This window comes from Pagrus pagrus, assembly GCF_965226575.1.
Source record: "Pagrus pagrus genome assembly, chromosome: 7".
Classification (NCBI taxonomy): Eukaryota; Metazoa; Chordata; class Actinopteri; order Spariformes; family Sparidae; genus Pagrus; species Pagrus pagrus.
Genome location: NC_140191.1, coordinates 4,651,795 through 4,669,620, shown reverse-complemented (window position 1 = coordinate 4,669,620; position 17,826 = coordinate 4,651,795). Strand labels below are relative to the sequence as shown.

General features: G+C 40.4%; 1 protein-coding gene across 5 annotated transcripts in view; it reads right to left on the bottom strand.

Annotated features, from left to right (window-relative positions):
- The window catches only part of thsd7ab (thrombospondin, type I, domain containing 7Ab), a 186,512-nt gene that overhangs the window by 33,293 nt on the left and 135,393 nt on the right, over positions 1–17,826 (bottom strand). For all 5 annotated transcript variants that reach the window (XR_014622946.1, XR_014622947.1, XM_084357197.1 and 2 more), the window contains 7 exons: positions 17,123–17,226; positions 14,085–14,279; positions 12,434–12,700; positions 4,343–4,522; positions 3,055–3,193; positions 1,763–1,916; positions 221–362 (listed from right to left, as the gene is read on the bottom strand). Coding sequence is in view for 3 of the 5 variants with exons in the window: in XM_084357197.1 (XP_084213323.1) it covers positions 221–362; positions 1,763–1,916; positions 3,055–3,193; positions 4,343–4,522; positions 12,434–12,700; positions 14,085–14,279; positions 17,123–17,226 (1,181 nt within the window). In the remaining 2 variants the exon portion in view is untranslated. The remainder of the gene's footprint in view (positions 1–220; positions 363–1,762; positions 1,917–3,054; positions 3,194–4,342; positions 4,523–12,433; positions 12,701–14,084; positions 14,280–17,122; positions 17,227–17,826) is intronic.

Here is a 17,826-nt window from a genome sequence, read left to right as displayed (position 1 = left end):
GACAAACCCTTGGCAGCAGCCCAAATACCATCCGATCCATCAAAAACACAAGGCACGTACAGTACTGTCATTTTGATGAGAACCATGGCTGCAACAAGCAAACTGCTTTCACGGCCTTACAGAGAGAGGCGAATCAACAGAAACTCAGCTTAGTCACTCCTGACCACGGCGGCTTTATGAAGACAGTGCATCTCTTAACATTCTTGGACATTTCCTTTACCTGTGATGTTGTAGAAGTAGTTGAAACAGTTGAGGTTCAGGCTGCAGGGCTCACTGTCAGTCGTGTTCGGACATTCCCTCCCGACGCTGGGTGACCGGAGGGTGTACGCTGTTCGCACTCGACTGTTGGTTCTGGTACATGGCTGAAACAGAAAACTCTCAATTAAAGACTGGAGTGATGAGAACTGAATACAGACATATCTCTGACTTCCATGTTGAACATTGATGGCTGAAACTGTGTTCGTTTTCTCATGTCGGGACTATTTCCCATCTTATTGGGACACAATTAATTAAGATGTCTTATGCTAAAAAAAATCTCCCAGCGTCTCTATATGCCTTGTTCCTGGAGGGTCTAAAAATAAATAAATAATAGAGACTTCCCCGCTGCTTTAACCTGGCATTCCCAAAATGTGGAATTCAATTTTTTCCGGCAGGAAATGACAGGACGGATGTTCTGCTGGGATGGTAAACCACCAGATCCTACACGGTCATTGCTTGCGAAAGAGAGAGTTGTGGGGGAAAATGACAGCCTTTTGAATAACTCCATCGCTGGAGAGATGAATAAAACATGGGAGAGGCCCCGCTGGTGCCACTGCAGACTCCAATTCGAGATTGGAATTGTGGGAAGTCAGTGTGTCAAGCACTTTGGGAGAGAATGGGGTGTGATTAACAATGGCCAGCATGCTGCTGTGAGAACAGCAGGTGAAACCAGAGCAGTTAAAATGGCTTTTTAGCCTGAATGGGAGGTGTCAGGGGCGGAGGAGCCGAACAGGATGTTCTGACATCTTACATGTTTTTGGAAGAACGAAGATTTTGTTCGTGCTACAGTTTGAAGGTGTAAGTTTTCAGTGTCTCTTTACAAAACATAATTTGTCTTAATAAAAACTTAAAAACTTAAAGTCTTAATATTTTACAGTGACTTGGACTCTCAGGTCACGATGTAGGAGTTGGATAATTTCTACGATCAACTTTTTAGCTGAAATGAACTTTTATGAACTTAATTCCTGCTAGCATTTATTATTGTAGCATAAAATCTGATAAATCAATATTTTTCTGAAAATACAACTAATTATTTTCACCGTCATGGCTGTCTGCCAAAGGATGATCTCATACTAAGCACACTTTCAGCCAACTTTTGTACATCATTGCTGATGTAGAGACGGTGTGTGTGTCAGAAAATGTAAATTTGGACACCTTCTGAGTCTTCATCATAAATCATCTTCCTTCCCTGCTGAATGCACAGCGAGTACAGTGTTATACAGGTGATATATAACACTTTTTTCTCCTTCTCCCTTGTTCATATATCTCTTTTATTCCTCCTTGGTGGACAAGAAATAACCTGTTGACAAAGATTCATACACTGCTCACAATAATACAGTGCAGCTACGCTTCGAAAAATCCTCGAGCCTCAGAGAAAAATATTTCTGACAAGAAAAAGATATCAAGATAAATCTCAGTGGGCTTTGCTGAAATCTGACGTTCCCATATCTACTGTGTGCCAGATAGCTGAGCTTCTGCTTTCTGATCTGGGTTCAGCTCTCACCAGGCTGCAGCGGCTCCAGAGGCCCCAGTCGTTGAGAACGCAGTCTTCGGGACAGGGCAGTCGGCTCTCTCTGGCCCCCAAGGGCATCTCCTCCGGGTCACATAGGTAGTCCTCCACAGACTCGGACGGCCCATCTATAGTGTTGAGCATGCACCTGTGGGATTTGTTGAGAAACGCTGAATTTGACCTTATTTTAGAGATGCTGCTGTTCACAAGAGCAGAGCAAAAGAGTCAGAGTTGGCAGGTACATGAAGTACTGTGTTTCTCAAGCAGTGTGGTGTGTCCATCAGAGTACGTGAGGTCAATTTTATGAGGAAAAAAAATACGTGTTGTATTTGGTGACAGTAACACAAACTCCACTGGCTATGGAGGGTAAATGTAAACACACAAGGCAGTAGGATTAAAAACCTGAAAGTAAGATGCAAAATGTCAAAGGAAAGGTTATTATTTTGATGCATGTGGTATTTGTTATTTTAAACTGAATCCTGGCTTTCATCAACTGTTGCTGCCACAATTTTGGGATTTATTTCCTCCACATTACAGTTTCTTTACACAGCAGCAGACAAGATAGAGAGGAGGTGAGACTGCCACTAGTCTAACTGATAAATTCACCTGCTCTTAAGAGTAAAAACTCAGCTGAGATCGTCAGAATTTTTAATCACTGTGATTCTACATCAGCCTTCCAGGACTGAACCACCAACACTCATACAAGGCATGAGACTTTTTTATAAATTCAAGAGTTACACCTCAAAGGATTTGGCAGCGTGCCGGTTGTTGTCTGTCAGCTAAACCATGTTAGACAGGTCAGTCAAGCCAACATGCAAAAGATTGCATGTTATTTCCCTCCTAAAAACACACCTTCCTTTATATAATGTAGTCATATTAATGAAATAATTAATGTAAATTAGGCTTGTCAGCTTTATTGGAGGTCTGACAGCTTGCAGCTGCTGAAGATCCTCTGATGATGAATTAATAATAATAATGATGACAAACTATGAAGTAGACATCACATATTCATAAAGTGCTCAGTGACTCTACAGATTGCTTGTTTTGACCGATCATTAGTCCAAAATCCAAATTCACAAAAATATAACAAAACAAGAAATGCAGCACGTTATCACATGTTCAATTACCAAAGCAATTACCATAATTTTTATTGATTAACTGACCAGTAAACTGATCGGCTCGTCATTTCAGCATTAACTCACAACATATTTAACAGTTTTGTATCCATGATGTATATAAACAATATAACCACAGACACATAGTAGGACAAACAGCTTGATAGATACCTGACTTTCCTGGTCTGGACGCCTTCGCCACAGTTTTCCTTCAAGTCCACGTTGCTGACTTTCCACACACTCCACGGCTCGGCCACCCACACATACTGATTACAGTCGCTCTGACAGGGCACCACCTCATAGACCTGAGGACAGAATCACCTCACAGTATTTATGTGCTTTTAAAGTTTTTTGAAGTAAGATACAAGTACAAAGGTAACAGATGGATAGTTTACTTGTAATTTTTTTTTACTCCAGAGAACATTCAGTAGGTTGGGCCAGCAAGTGTCATAATCATCAGTGACATAAAAAAGAAGTGGCCTCAAAAAATGATATATTTTTTTATAAATATTTCGTCTTAGCCATGGAAGTTTGTCAGAAAAGTTTTGCCTAATACGCAGTGATTCTTTGGCTCAGCTCTCCGAGGTTTAACTCAGCCAACAAGATTATTTCTGCCCCCAGAGCAGCTCTGCCTCTGAGACATGTCTGTATAAATATAACTCCAATCTGATAGTACCTTGTTTACTTACAGTGAGGATACTGTGTACACATATCTGTCACTGACCCACTGACATTAGTGACACTTAACATCTGCGACTACATTACAGATAGCTGAGGAAAGCAGCTCTTACCTGAGCCTGTAGCAGTGAGTCATATCCAGCGAGCGTTGGGGTGGATTAAAAGGAGACAGATGGATTAATGAGCACATGCCAACTGTTCATATAGTGCAGAACCTATGATTAATGCAAAATTCGAGAGGGCATAATCAGAAAAGCCTCTGGCATAAATACATGTGTGAACTTAGCAGATACACACACGTACAGTATACACACTGCCAGGCATATATCAACACAACCTTAATCTGCATCTGCTGATACTCACGGGCCTGGAAAGCATTTCATTTTTGCAAATCATGGAAACCTTAAGGAATCAACTGGCACACGTTGGGGCATTAATATGGTGGATGGGATCCATTTATAGCACACATTGCTTTTTGCACTGTCGCTGCCACAGCAAAAAATGAGTGCAGCAATAATGAGGGGAAGGTAAAGGAAAGCTCTGCAGACTCAAGCTGATTATTCATTAATAATGGATTTCTTTCTCTCTCTCCAGTGTTGGATACGTATAATGTGTATCAGACTTGTAATAAGTATAAATATATTGTAGCACAGTTCATAAATATTCAAGAATCAATGGCGAGATGAAAGCCAGCTCTGTTTTTTTATCTCAATCTCCTGCTCAGCCCCCCGATCCAGACTTCAAAACTGAGCTGGGGAAAGTTCCAGTTTCAGTGTTTGTACCTGGTTGATGTGATCCAGTTTGGGACACGGCCGGCCTCCGTTGTACGGTTTCTCTCTGAGCCACTTGGAGCGAACTTTGACACCGCTGCCGCAGGACTTGCTGCAGCGAGACCAGTTCGACCATTCACTGAGTTTACAGTCTGAGGGGCAGGGAATGATGCACGCTTCTTCAATATATCCTGAAAGGGGGACAAAAAGGGTTGTTTTAGGGCTGAAACTCAATTATTTTCATTATCGATTAATCTGATGATTATTTACACGATTAATCAATTGATCATTTAGTTTTATAAATTGGGAAAAATGTCCATTTCAATTTCCCTAAGTCCAAGGTGACATCTTTAAATTGCTTCTTTTGCCAAACCAACAGTCCAAAAAACAAAAGTTGCTTCATTTACTATCATAAATTATAGAGGAAAGCAGCACATTGTCACATTTAAGATGCTGGAACAAGCAAATGTTAATCAATTATCAAAATGTAAATCAGTGTTTCCCAAAGCCCAAGATGACATCTTCAAATGTTTTTCCACAACTCAAAGATATTTAGTTTACTGTCACAGATGAATAATCAGCTAATCAATTAATTGAATAATCGTTGCAGTTTCACAGGGATCAAACAATTTCTTATGGTGGCAGTTCTGCTTTTTGGCTTGTGGCCTCTAAAGGGAAACTGATGCTTATTTGTATGCCATGAGGTGCATACACACATCACAAGAAAACCTAAAAGACAAAATGATGATTTGCTGCTTTGCAGGCTGTTTCGGTAAATTACTAGACAGTGTACTGTAGTCTGTTATTAATTATATCAGAAGGAAAACATTCACCAGAAAACTGATTCCTAAGAAATAAAACCTCTATTCTCTCTGCTTCCCACCAGCTGGATCTCAGCCTCTCAGCCTCCATGTTGAGAATAATTGCTTTAGAGAAAAATTATGGGTTCTTGAATCTCCCAGAAGAATCTTGTTTTCTTATCTAGTATGAAACTACATTTTTAAAGTTATTTTTTTAACTTTTCAATCTAACGAACAAGCATTACAGTTAAAGATCTCTTTAAATGCTAGATGGGGAAAAGTACCCAGCTGTAAGAGCACGGCAAACTATTAACTGACAAATATTTCACAAACTAATCTAAATGCATCTATTGATTTTCAGCCAACTGGAATAATGACAGGCCACGGTCAAAGGTTGAACTTTATGCTCTGTTATATAAAAGTCTAAAAATCTACCAAAGTAGTGGTTAGGTTGTGCAGCAGGCTTCATTATTTCAATCTATTTTTCCTCAGCTCACAGGGCCATGACACAGTTAACCAGGATGATTTCAAGCATTTCACTCTGCTTGTTATTTGTGTTTTTCTTGATTTCTGGATTTTCACTATCTCTGGGCTGTGACTTCTTTTGTTTTCGCCTGTACACACAGACCAAGGTTCAGTCAAATGTGCTGAAAGAGATTATTCTTCCGAACCTTTGGCTTTCCGAGTCATTTTTTCTTCAAAGATTTTTTTTACTTGCTCAGAGAAAGTCTGTTTAGTAAAGAGAACCTAAGACATTTTTTTTTAGGCTTATGTAACAGTACTGGCCATGAATCCGTTTAGCCTTTGATTAAGAAAATCGATGAGGTGAATGAGCCGGGAAAGTGGAGTGTCTCACCGGACGCCTAAACACTTCCTCTTTCTGATGTGGGCTCTTTCAGGATGCTTTGCTCTTTAGCGAGAGACATGTGGTGCTACGCTGACTGACAGATCTGCTGAAAACACACTTCCCACGATTTTAGACAACTCGTTTTGGAGGAATCCCACAGAGGCAGTTCAGCTCTTACAAATCAATTTTGTCAATTTATATGTGACTATTTTTTGTCATGTTTTCAACCTCGGTCAAGTCTTACAGGGCAGACATGTTGTTCTGTAAAAACATCATGCTTCACATTGACACACTGATCTGCTGGGTACAACAGCTATCCACTGCTGGCCAGTGACTTCTGCTGATGCAAATGGAGGATAGCTGGAGGGGAGAGTGGTAGTTAAATTACATCCTTAGCTCAGAATGTCTGTTTTGGCCCCACAACTGATTTGATACAGGGATGCCCCATTCTCAAAGCTTGGTTATGTCATAAATAAATAAATAAATAGAGAAATAAATAAATAAACAATGCGTGTTGGTGTAGGCATGTTGCTAAAGGTGCTGTCTAGAAGATGAAACATAATCCAAAAAGCTCAGTTTGGGTAACACATTTACAAATTTTAAGGCTTAGCAGATGCCAAGACACTGGACCACAGCCAATAATACAATGATACATGGTTGTAAAGACCCTGATGTTCCTGCAGTGTTTTAATCGAAATCAACAGGGAAGATTTTTTTGTTTTTTAATTCAGTGCAAATGTTGGTCTGAACACAGCCTTAGCATCATTTAGGATGGGTGACGTCTGCATGAGATTAATGCCATCAATTTGGCGACTACGACTAAACAAATCTCTGAGACCTCTTACAGGTAAAATAATCTCTAACCCTTATGAGCCCTTTCATTGTTCTTTTCTCTCGCCCTCTTTCAGCATATCTGCAGACCTCTGCAGCCAAAGGTGGAAGTATTTTGCTCAGAAACACTTGGACGTGTTTTATATATGGATGATTGGAGCTTAGGCATGGGGTTTAAACTTGGCTGAGCTAAAGAGGACAGTTGAAGGGTGATCTTGCTGCTATGCAGTCCCAAAACCGAGCAGTAAGATTTCTTGAGGCTAATATGATTATAAAATAAAAACTCTGTTTAATCCGGTCAGGACTTCAATCCTGGCTGCACTTTGGCACAAACTAAATGCACAGTGACATAATGATCACAACCATACACATGCACGCACACACACACTTCTGCCTGACCTCCTTACACTCTGTTGCCCCAGAGTCCAGATCAGCATCTCTGCATCAACACCTTGCTGAGTTCAGCATGGCCTCTGGAAGCTGAAGCTGAGGCGTCATGATCTCTGACCTCTCACTGTAGGCCCTACATACAGTCTAGTCTTTCTAAATCACTGATGCTGTCACTTTAAGTTCACTCACAGTGCAAAAGCTGCAGCACCTCAGTCTATAGTTCACTTATAGTTCACCTGATATAAACTTGATGGGTGTCTTGCCAAGGGCTCAGGGAGGTTTTTGGGATGAGTCCAGCTAGGAGATCACTACTGTTGCCTTCAGAAGTCAACGTCTAACCTGGCACCAGCTCCTGTTGTAATTCCCTAAGCAGTTGTCACTGCTGTGTGAAGCTTTTCTAAACACTGACAGCCCAACTGCACCTGAAATGTTAACTGTCCAACCAGCTCCCGAACCTCCTACTGAAAACTGGGATATGCATTTAAATGACTCTGAAAATAGACAGGTTTCTGACAGCAGTCATAATCTTTACTAACGTCTTAATCTGTACATTGCTATTTTTCTCATCATGGTAATGCTCAGTTGTTATTTTCTCTTTGCATACGCGGGATGCCTCCTAGCAACCTGACACAATGTTAAGACATGAATAAACCTCAGAAGGAAAGATTGAACAAAAAATTTACCACGACCACAACATATGGCATAAGATACATCACCTGCACAGTGGTACGTTTGATGAAAAAAAGTTTTGTAGACCTGATAGTAAATTTGTGTTTTTTTTCAGACATGGCTGGTTTAAGACCTGATTAATATTTAACAATGCCCATTCCTGAATGATCGGAAACCTTTGTGATTAAGAATCATTAAAACTTATTTATTCTTTCTTATTTATTGACACCCTCACTGTAAAATTCATGAATGCCACAATGGTTAATGTATTATTTAACAAGAAACATTAATGTACTCTATTTGAGCAAAAATAGTTTATTTTAAGTGGTAATATGTTTTTCTCATTAAATGTCTTAATGATACAGGCCTGTTACTTTGACAATATTGCTGTTTTAATGTGTGTTTGCAATTAGTCTATGGCTCTGCTGTAAAATGCTCAAAGTAAATAAAGTTAATTCACTCATTTGTTTATTAAGCCCTTCAACGTCAGAGTTAAGTATATGTAAAATGGAGTGCTTTCAGTGGACTTTTTTAATGCTTACTGTGCCATTGTCAAATTTCTTCCACCAGTGTTTTCCAAAGTGGCCTGTAGAATGAGGATATCTGCTGTCTGTGCAATCAATTCAATTTTTAATGTCTTTTGTCATCAGTTATTTGGCTAATATTTGTCAAACACTGGAGACGACTCTCCGCTTGGCAGGACACAACCTCTCAGCTGAGTGTGTGCACACACACGTTCAATCAGCGCATGTGGGGGCGGTGCTGATACAGACATCCATCCATATCGACCATCATATTCACATCGTTATAAAGAGGGTCGTACGCACGGTGAATCACAACTTGTTAATCAGAACTATTATAAAGTAGCTGGCGGGACTATGGAAAGCTCTGGGGTATTCACTACTAGATTGATGTTTGTACCCACATCAGTTAGTAATGGGATTTTGCCAAACACACTTTTTACATCCTTTTTTTGCACTTTCAAGGACCGATAGCATGCTGGGCCCCAGGGAACCCAGCACACCCTGATCGCAGATCCAGCCACCACTTATTTCTGGCCACCCAGCCAGGAATAAATCCCAGCTCAGTCACCATAGTATTGGCTTCTGAAACCAAATTTCAAACACTCGACGGGTGGTGGGCCTGTGAAGCTTTACATGAACCTTTTGGCTCCAGGAATCCTCCAACATTACTGCCAGGTTTTTGACCTGTTACACCTCCTGCACCACAATCATCTCCAAGGCAATGTGGACAGCCAAATCCCTGGGTGCTCTGAAAATAACTATGGAGGCTATTTGCTCAGGATGGAGCAAAGAGGAATAAGAGTTACCAAAGGCCAGAAGGACCCTTTGATGCACATTACTAATCTTAAAAGACACTGACCTCAGTCCTCAAACCTGGCAGCACACTGTCTACATGTTGTAACACTCAAATCTGCTTAAGCTCAATTATACGGCACAGCTCTCAGTGTGTTTCTCTTGTTATTACAAATATGACTCGTCATGCACCAACTAATCTGGTCACTGTAGTGCTGGTCAAGTTCACAGGTCCACAGCAAGATACTTGCCCTTCAGCTTTACCCTTTATGGCTTCCTACAGCGACTGTATTCCCTCCTCCTTCACCATTTCCTGCTAAGACGGGGCTAAGGCACCCTGAGCTGTCCTGTAATATTAAGTCACGGTAAAGGTCAAAGCATCATGGGTCGCTTATAGTCATACATATAAGAACTATGAGTAATGTCATATATAGGACATAGCAGGATTTCCCCTGACTACACCATGACCTTTGGCACGGTGTTAATAGTAGAAGATAAAGCCATTAGATTTTTGTTGATACGGTTAAATTTTTTGAGATGGGATTTAAAAAACTTCCGATTTAGACACCATCTTAATGATAGCAGACCAAAGCAATTCCAGTCATTGTCTTGAGCTGTAACACTGTGGCTTGGTCTTGAGCCTCTACCCCCTCAGTCCTGATTATATTGAACATGACAACACACTAATTAGATCTTCCTGTGGCTGACTGCAATCATTGCAGGGAACTAATAGAATCAGGAATTTGTCATTTGGATGTTACTGGCTTCTTGTGCTGCTGAATATTAGTCTCCCTGCATTCAAGCTTGACTTAAATAATTTATAGAGTTAAAAAAAGGGATATAATGCACGAATTACAAAACGCCTTTTTGATTTACTTTTCTCTGTACTTGACGATCCTCATATTGTCAACTGCTGCAGAAGAGAGAGGCTGCATTTTCGTTATCTTCTCTAATAATATTCACTCCCTCTCATAGAGGAATGAGGCAAGCTAAAAAGTGAGAAACACCACAAAGCTTGGATCAACGTGCACTTTTAATGATAATCCCGTTTTTTCTGTTGAAGTCTGTGGAATATAGAGATAACAGTGGCACAGTTTTCCTGATCACCATCATAGCCGACGGCACTGTGTCAGCCGCAGAGTCGTGGAAGGACCCTGTCTCCGCCTCTATCAAGATTAAAAGTGATGATGGCTGAGATGGAGAGAAAGGCACAGAAAATGAAAGCAGGAGTGGCAGAAAGAGCGAAGGGGAAGAGCGACTAAATGAGGAGGATAAAAGAGAGATTTAATGATATCTTTGAGATTCACATGTACTAACGCCAAGCCCCATGAATGTGTTTTTGTTTTTGTATGCACCTCAAGGAACACGATCTTTTATTCTGAGCTCAACGATGCTTGAAGATGAATGCATGGATGCGCACACACATGCACTCGCGCACATTCACATAGGTGTAAAAATACACAGAAGATGACAAACACACACAACCCCATCCTTACGACGTGCTCTTGTCACACCCACACTCAGATTAACTGACGCATATCTGAATCTGTGACTCACAGAAGGAGACTAAAACCATGTTTATATATGCACAACGCTGATGTATTCATTTGAACATCTCCCGCATTCTATTTCACAGCAATTTCACAACGAGTTTCTGAGCCCGGATTCTTTGCTTGAAGTATTTTGGATCTAAGATAAGACCTTACAACAAGGAGACAAATGATTCTGACAGGAGTGTGCCAGAAAAAGGCCTCCTTATGTGAAAGTCAGGATGCAAAATGAGTTTCTAGCCTCCATGGGAGGGGCTTTCATACATGCACAAACAAAATCCTTCACTTCAGATGAATATTTAACAGAACAAAAAGTTATTCTTGCGTCTACAGCAATCCGATATGCTACAGTATGTTTCTCACCTGGCCAAGGCTGGGGAGGGAAAGAAAATCTGATATGCTACATAAAGTGCGACACCTCAAGACTTCTGTGCTCAAATGCAGATTTCTGTCAGAGCCTCTTCCATCATCAAGGGTCCCGAGCCAAAGTTAAAGATGAGCTGACCCAAATTCTAAAAAAACTCATATTTTTGCACTGGCCTCTACGGCTACATGTATGTAGCATTGCAGATTATTTTGGTTTTATGCGTCCAGGTCAATTCAAGAGCAAAATCTTACAAATGGGATGATTCACAGAACACACAGTCAACAGTTCTCATTTGTATTATTTTTTTTTTTGGGTAAAAAGTAGTTTGAATCACACAAAATTTACAATGAGTTTTATAAAACAGATAAATCAAATCAAGTAATCAGATGGTGAAATATTAACCATCTACAACGGTAATAACGTCCAACTCCTTGGCACAATTCTGCATTCCTCCACTCTTTATCTGGCTTGCTTCTCTCTAAGCGACACTGTAAGACACTGTTACTATTACAATTGCTATAAAATGGAAACATTTAAGATCAAGAGTGTGAATGTTTTATGAACATGTTATAAAAAAAAACCTGTTTAAATTTGAATGTGTGTAACTTTCATACAGCCATACTTGGTAACCTTTTAATAAAAGCAATAAATCACTCCAGGCTGTGATATATTGTGATTATATCACAGCTAAGGGGCTTTGTTCAGCCCAACATGAACAATATATCATGGCCCTTTGTGAGCTATTGCTAAAGTGAAACACTAACGTCTCTCAGGGGTGACGTGGTGTCAGAGGGTGTGGTTCTGTTCTGAACTCAGTAACATCCCAGTTGGCTTTCTTACACTAAGGAGAGGGATGCAGAGAGCCTAACAGACCTTTCACCAGTGTGGGCTGTAAATAAAAATGTACTCTCTAACTTCATCACATCTATATGTTTGATAAATTCACTCCCCCACACAAGCTGCAACTTAACTCTTGAAACTACAACAAATGTATGTGTGCTGTGTGGGTTTGTTTCAACCAAAGTGCGAAAGCTCCTCTTGAACTAAGTAGAGTTCATGAGATGTGAAACTGAGTTTTATCTAATTAGATTGTCTTTTTCAGTAAAAGCAATGCATTATCCATGTTATCTGTACATAATATCTATATGAGATACACTGTGAGTGGAGGCTCGTTGGCAGATGTCAAAACCTCCTGAACAGACAAAACCAAACTTCCAGCACGGCTAAACATTTCTAGAGATACCTTTCCTGTAATCTTGGTGAACCAACCCTTCAACAAAGCAACCGAGTCTGTGATTTAACCTCTGCGGTGACACACACACGTTCACTCACCATGGCTGTTGCAGCGTAAGGTCTCCACCAGCCTGTTGTCCTGGTCGTAGCACACCATGGCCTGGTAGCGGTAGCCCTGTCCACACTCCTTGATGTCTCCCTGGACCTTCATCCCCAGGCTGCTCTCCACACGGGCTCCCTCGGGCAGGATGCAGTCTGACCAGTTCCCCACTGGCTGGGCATTGTACTTGTCACAGGGGCAGTACTGGGTCTCACTCAAAGGGTACATTTGCGTGTTCTTGCACTTGTCTTTCTTCTTGCTTCTCCCTAAGTAGATCAGACGGACAGAGATGAGGAGAACAGCCCTGGGAGAAGTGACTCCACATGTCTGTTGGTGTTGGTGGATTTCTGTCTCTGTAGGGCTGAAGCGGCTTTGAGTCTCATGATACTCAAGGCCACTTTCAAGGCTTGGCAAAGTTTACTGACTGAAAAAAAAGTTGTTGTCCCTCATGTGGGATTCATGCATGGGGGGACAGCAACTCCTGATGATAGATTATGCCAGCAAAAATAGTTTCAAGCAGAGTGCTCTTTTACTGAAACAGCTTGACGTTTTTTATTTTTTTTATCCTCAGACATGTCAAGCATCGTTAATCATTGATCACTATGCAAAAAACTTTTTCTCTTGTGGCAGTTGTTCCCGTGTAAATAAGGAAATGGTGACTGTCTACCTAACAGCCCACAACATCTTTACCTGCAGGTGCCAGTGTCTCCATAAAGCTGGTTTAACAGTTTTTTTGTATCAAGATCATTTCAGCAAAGGTTTGTACAGTTAACCCTCAATGAGGACCACAGCTGGTTGTTCCCAACTGTGTTTAAAAAAACAAATTACTGTGTGGCATCTGTCTGTAAAGGTCACAGTGACCAACAAGCAGCAGAAAAGTAGACATTTTGCTCTACATAATGATCCACCTGTACCACCCTCTTCAAGAAAACTGAACTGCACTGTCTTGGATTTTTTTGGATTGAACAAAGGCTATTAAGATCAATAAGAGGATAAAGACGACTCTAAATCTTGAAGTTACTGTTTTAACTGGTGAATGGGTGTGTGAGGGATCGGCCGACATCGCTGATAACTTTCTCAGATATAGCGGAAGGAGTCTGGATAAAATAAAATCGACACCATCTGAAAGCTAAGAGGAATTAAACCACTCCTTCAAAGAGACTTTATATGCACTACTTGATCTCTCTGCTCTTTTACACTCCAGTGAATGGGTCAGAAGATCTCACATCAGGGGAAAATAACAGCTTTTCCAATCCACTTTCTCACAGTTCCAACTTGACTTCCCCCCCCAGAGTAACCTCTCATGACGGTGCCTTAATGCATTGCACCACTCTTGTCGTTTTGATTTTATGACTGTGATACACAGGGCAACTCTCTGGGGGCACTCTGATGGATAACAAAGGCTGAGGAGATATTTCAGATTTGTTGCTTTAATCCCACTGGAGCATTTAGTGGGAAGGAACTATATGAATAGATTTATGACCTTGTGTTTCACTTTACTCCTTGTCTCTTGGAGCGTCGCCTACTTAAATGACCCCCTAAATTGTCTGGTAGCTCACAAATACTTAAACTACAGTGCAAATAAGCTTGTCGGAAAAGGATTCAAAACAACAGCCCATTGTTTGTGCTGTGCCACTTTGTGTTCCCCACCTATCAATGCCCTCTTTCTGGTGCGGACCCCCACACAGTCAGCTGTGCAGGACGAGAACTTGGACCAGTTGGTCAGCTGGCAGTCATCCTGGCAGGGGAGCTGACAGCGCTGAGTGATGGTTGGCATGGCCTTGGCGAATTTCAGGCACTCGCTGATGTCGGCCTGCGTCCCATCCAGCTGGCGACAGGACACAGCTGGAAGAATTAGAGGAAGACGGGTCAAATGGCTTCATTAGAACGTGTAAGGGGCCATAAAGTGGTTTATTTTTTATTGTTTCAACAGAAGGATTGGTTATAGCTGGTTTTAAAAAGTGCAAATCAATGATGTATGGTAATAAAAGAGGAAATGAGTGACCTTCGGTGGTGGAAAATACATTTACTCAAGTACTTTACCTCCATACTTCCATTCCACGCTACTTTATACTTCTACTCTGATACATTCAAAGAAAGATATTGTACTATGACTAAACAGCTATGGTTAGAAGTTTGTCTGGACAAAATATTATCAGCTTATAAAATATGGTGCATATTATAAATCTCAATGTGTGACGGTGTTTCCTATTTTATAAACAAATTAGCTCTGACTTTAGCCACACAACATCTATGCAAACTAATAGTCCAATAAATAATTTTACATTTGATTGTTTTGAAAGTTTAGTACATTTTTCATTTAAAATTTGACTTTAAACATTTCAAATAAAGGAATAGTCCAACACAAATTCGCCCAACCCCCCACATAAAGCGAATTGTTTTTTTTGTTTTTTTTACTACTGTTGTCAAGATTAAACAAACAAGATATGACAAGTTAATAAGCTTTAAAAGTAAAAGATAAGAATGGCGGAGTTTTCTTAAATTTGCACAGATTTGCACTGTTCTGCCCTGTTTCTGGTCTTCATGCTCATCTTAGTTCAGCGGTTGCCGTCTATTTTAATACTATATTTAATGGACACATAATCTTCTCGCCTAACTCTCAGTAAAAAAGCAAATAAACCTTTTTATCAAAATGTTGAAATAGTCCTTTAATGATAACTGAATTGAGTGGCTCTTTTTAATGTATTTCTACATAAAAAATATATAAAAACATTATAAAAATTTAAATGCACTTAAATTATTCAGTATTTCACTTCTATACATTTGAGTGATGGCGCTTAATCATTTTCTTACAAGAGATGAAGCTCCTCTAGAGCCACACGACATAAAAATATTATTGTAATATGAAGAACAATAGCCAAATCATACAAGCTGTAGTTTTTTGATAAAGGTCAGATGTGTGACAAAACAGCATAATAATGAAGCACTGTAGTGCTGCAGAGATGTCCTGGCCAACAAATCCTGTTTCCCAGATGTAAGAAAACATGTTTGTTTGAGAACAGAAAGTTGTAATGCAAAATTGATCATTCCCACCAATCGTTAATCTTATCACAATTATAATAGCTGTCAAAAATAATTGTTTTTTGTTGTTGTTGTTGTTGTTGCTGCTTTTAACCAATACAGGCTGAAATATAATTTTCTGTAACCGGTAAGATGACTGATATCTCAAATCGCTGGGGTGTTTACGTGAGAAATCCTAATATGTCTTTCTCCACTGGCGAACATAGCGTCAAATAGAGATTTAAAGAGGCCAACTTAAGAGTTCAGGAAAAATAGACTGTATAATTCAGATTAGATTTCATGGAGGGCTAAATAACAATCACAAGCAGAGCAGAAACAATTGCATCTCTACCTCAATTGTTTTGAAGCCCACAGGTCAATTTATGTTAGCTTGCATCATCCCCCTCCTTTGTTCTTTCAATAAAGGGTATTACTTTTGTTGCTGCAATATTTCATTTTCTTGTGATGCAGACGCTCTGCAGGGCTGTACCTTCATAGAGAAATCAATCTCTAAGCACTTTTTTGCTGAACCCCCGTGGGCACTGCTATTGGTTTGGAAAGCCTCCGTCTCGTGGTGTGTGAGGTCAGGTATGTGTGTGTGTATGTTCAAGAAGGAAAGGGAAGCACATGCTCTCAGTTGTTCTGTGTATTTAATAGTGTTTCTACAGTGTTTTCCCCTCCAAGGAAAGCCTCTGTCCTGATAAACAACACAATCCAATGCCAAAAAACACAGACCAGAAAAGACAGTGTGTCTAATATAGTTTAAGTCAATGACAAAATGATTTCTGCCATTCATAAGTGTCAAAGGGATGACGACAAGTGCAGGAGCGTCTGGACATCAGGTGTCACATGGTATCAAATCAGTGAGAAGCTGCAGAGAATAGTGCGGTGAGTTAGTCTAAAGTGGACCTTAAAGCATTTTCACGAATAAATTGATTCTTCCATCCATCATTATGAGCTAGCGAAAAAAAACCCCAGAAATATAAGCACTAATAATGGCCTTCTATAGGAGCTGGAACATAATGAAATTGATCATTCTGCGTGACCCCCTGAAATTGGATTTTTATGAAAGCCTCCCAGGACTACATGGTACATCCATCCTCTATAAAAAGGCAAGGAAATATGCTTTTAAAGAGAGAGCCACGACTTCTTTAGAATACTCTCCACTTATGCGTGAAACCCATATGAACAAGATGTTTGGCTGTGCTTATGCTATAAGAAAGGTGCAGCATATCTCCTCCTAAATTTCAACAAAAGACACTCGATTAAAATTGCATGACAAGAGCCTGAGGTGGAAAAAAAAAGCCAGCAGTGAAACAACCAAAACTGTCAAATGAGTCTCAAGAGGCATATGATGAGTTTGTGTGTGAACACGCATCCTTTCCAAACTCTGGAGAAAAACAAAAAATAAAAACAATCAGAAAAAAGTCTCTTGCTGATGTTTTTAGGAGTGTCAGCCTCCAATTGTGTCGTATCTTGTAAGTGTGAAGAATTGATGTGTGCTCTAAGTAAAGTGGCCTTTTCTCTAAACCTTTGCAAATCCATCTGGTGCCTCGTGGCTGGGCTCCAGGTGCACCGCAATGAGCAAAAATGTAATTTACGATGATTAGGAATGGTTCAGTGAAGATTCAGGGAGGAATGGGAGATGAAGAGATTGGTTTCTATACCTCTTGTTTGAAGTCCTGGTCCACAGGTCTCCTGTGCGCCAGCGCTGTTCTGTCTGAGAAACCACGGGACCAGCTGGCACTTCCTCCATTTGTGTGTTTTCCACCTGGAATACATCAGGGCAGTCTAGCAATCAGTGTGTTTGCTTAAACACCAACATTGTACTGCACCATGTCAGACAATCAATATGTGATAAAGTTCTGAACTACATAAGGAAACTTGTTTTGCAGCATACAGTACAAGACAGAATGTGACAGTATCAAGCACTATCACAAACTTCTTTTTTCTTATATCTTGTTTCTACATGAATAGATTTAGATAAAATGATGCAGTTGCTTGATGTTGTTGCTTGTAGAGTCAGTCGGAGAAAAATCCTCTTTGTTATTTGATTTAATGTATTTGTTTTAGAAAATTTGACTTGTTTGGCACAAATGTTTTCAGATATTCTATTAGTGGTATCTACGTAGGACAGCGTAGCATCGTAAACACAGAGTCAATGCTGTCTGACAGTAGGAATCTCTCTCTCCCTCTCTCTCAACACAACCTGTCGAGGCAGATGGCCGCCCACCACTGAGTCCGGTCCTGCTCCGAGGTTTCTGCCTGTTAAAAGGCAGTTTTTTCTCGCCACTGTCGCCAAATGCTTGCTCGTGGGGGACATGTTGAGTCGCTGTAAATAAATTAATCAAAGTGTAGGGTCTACACCTGC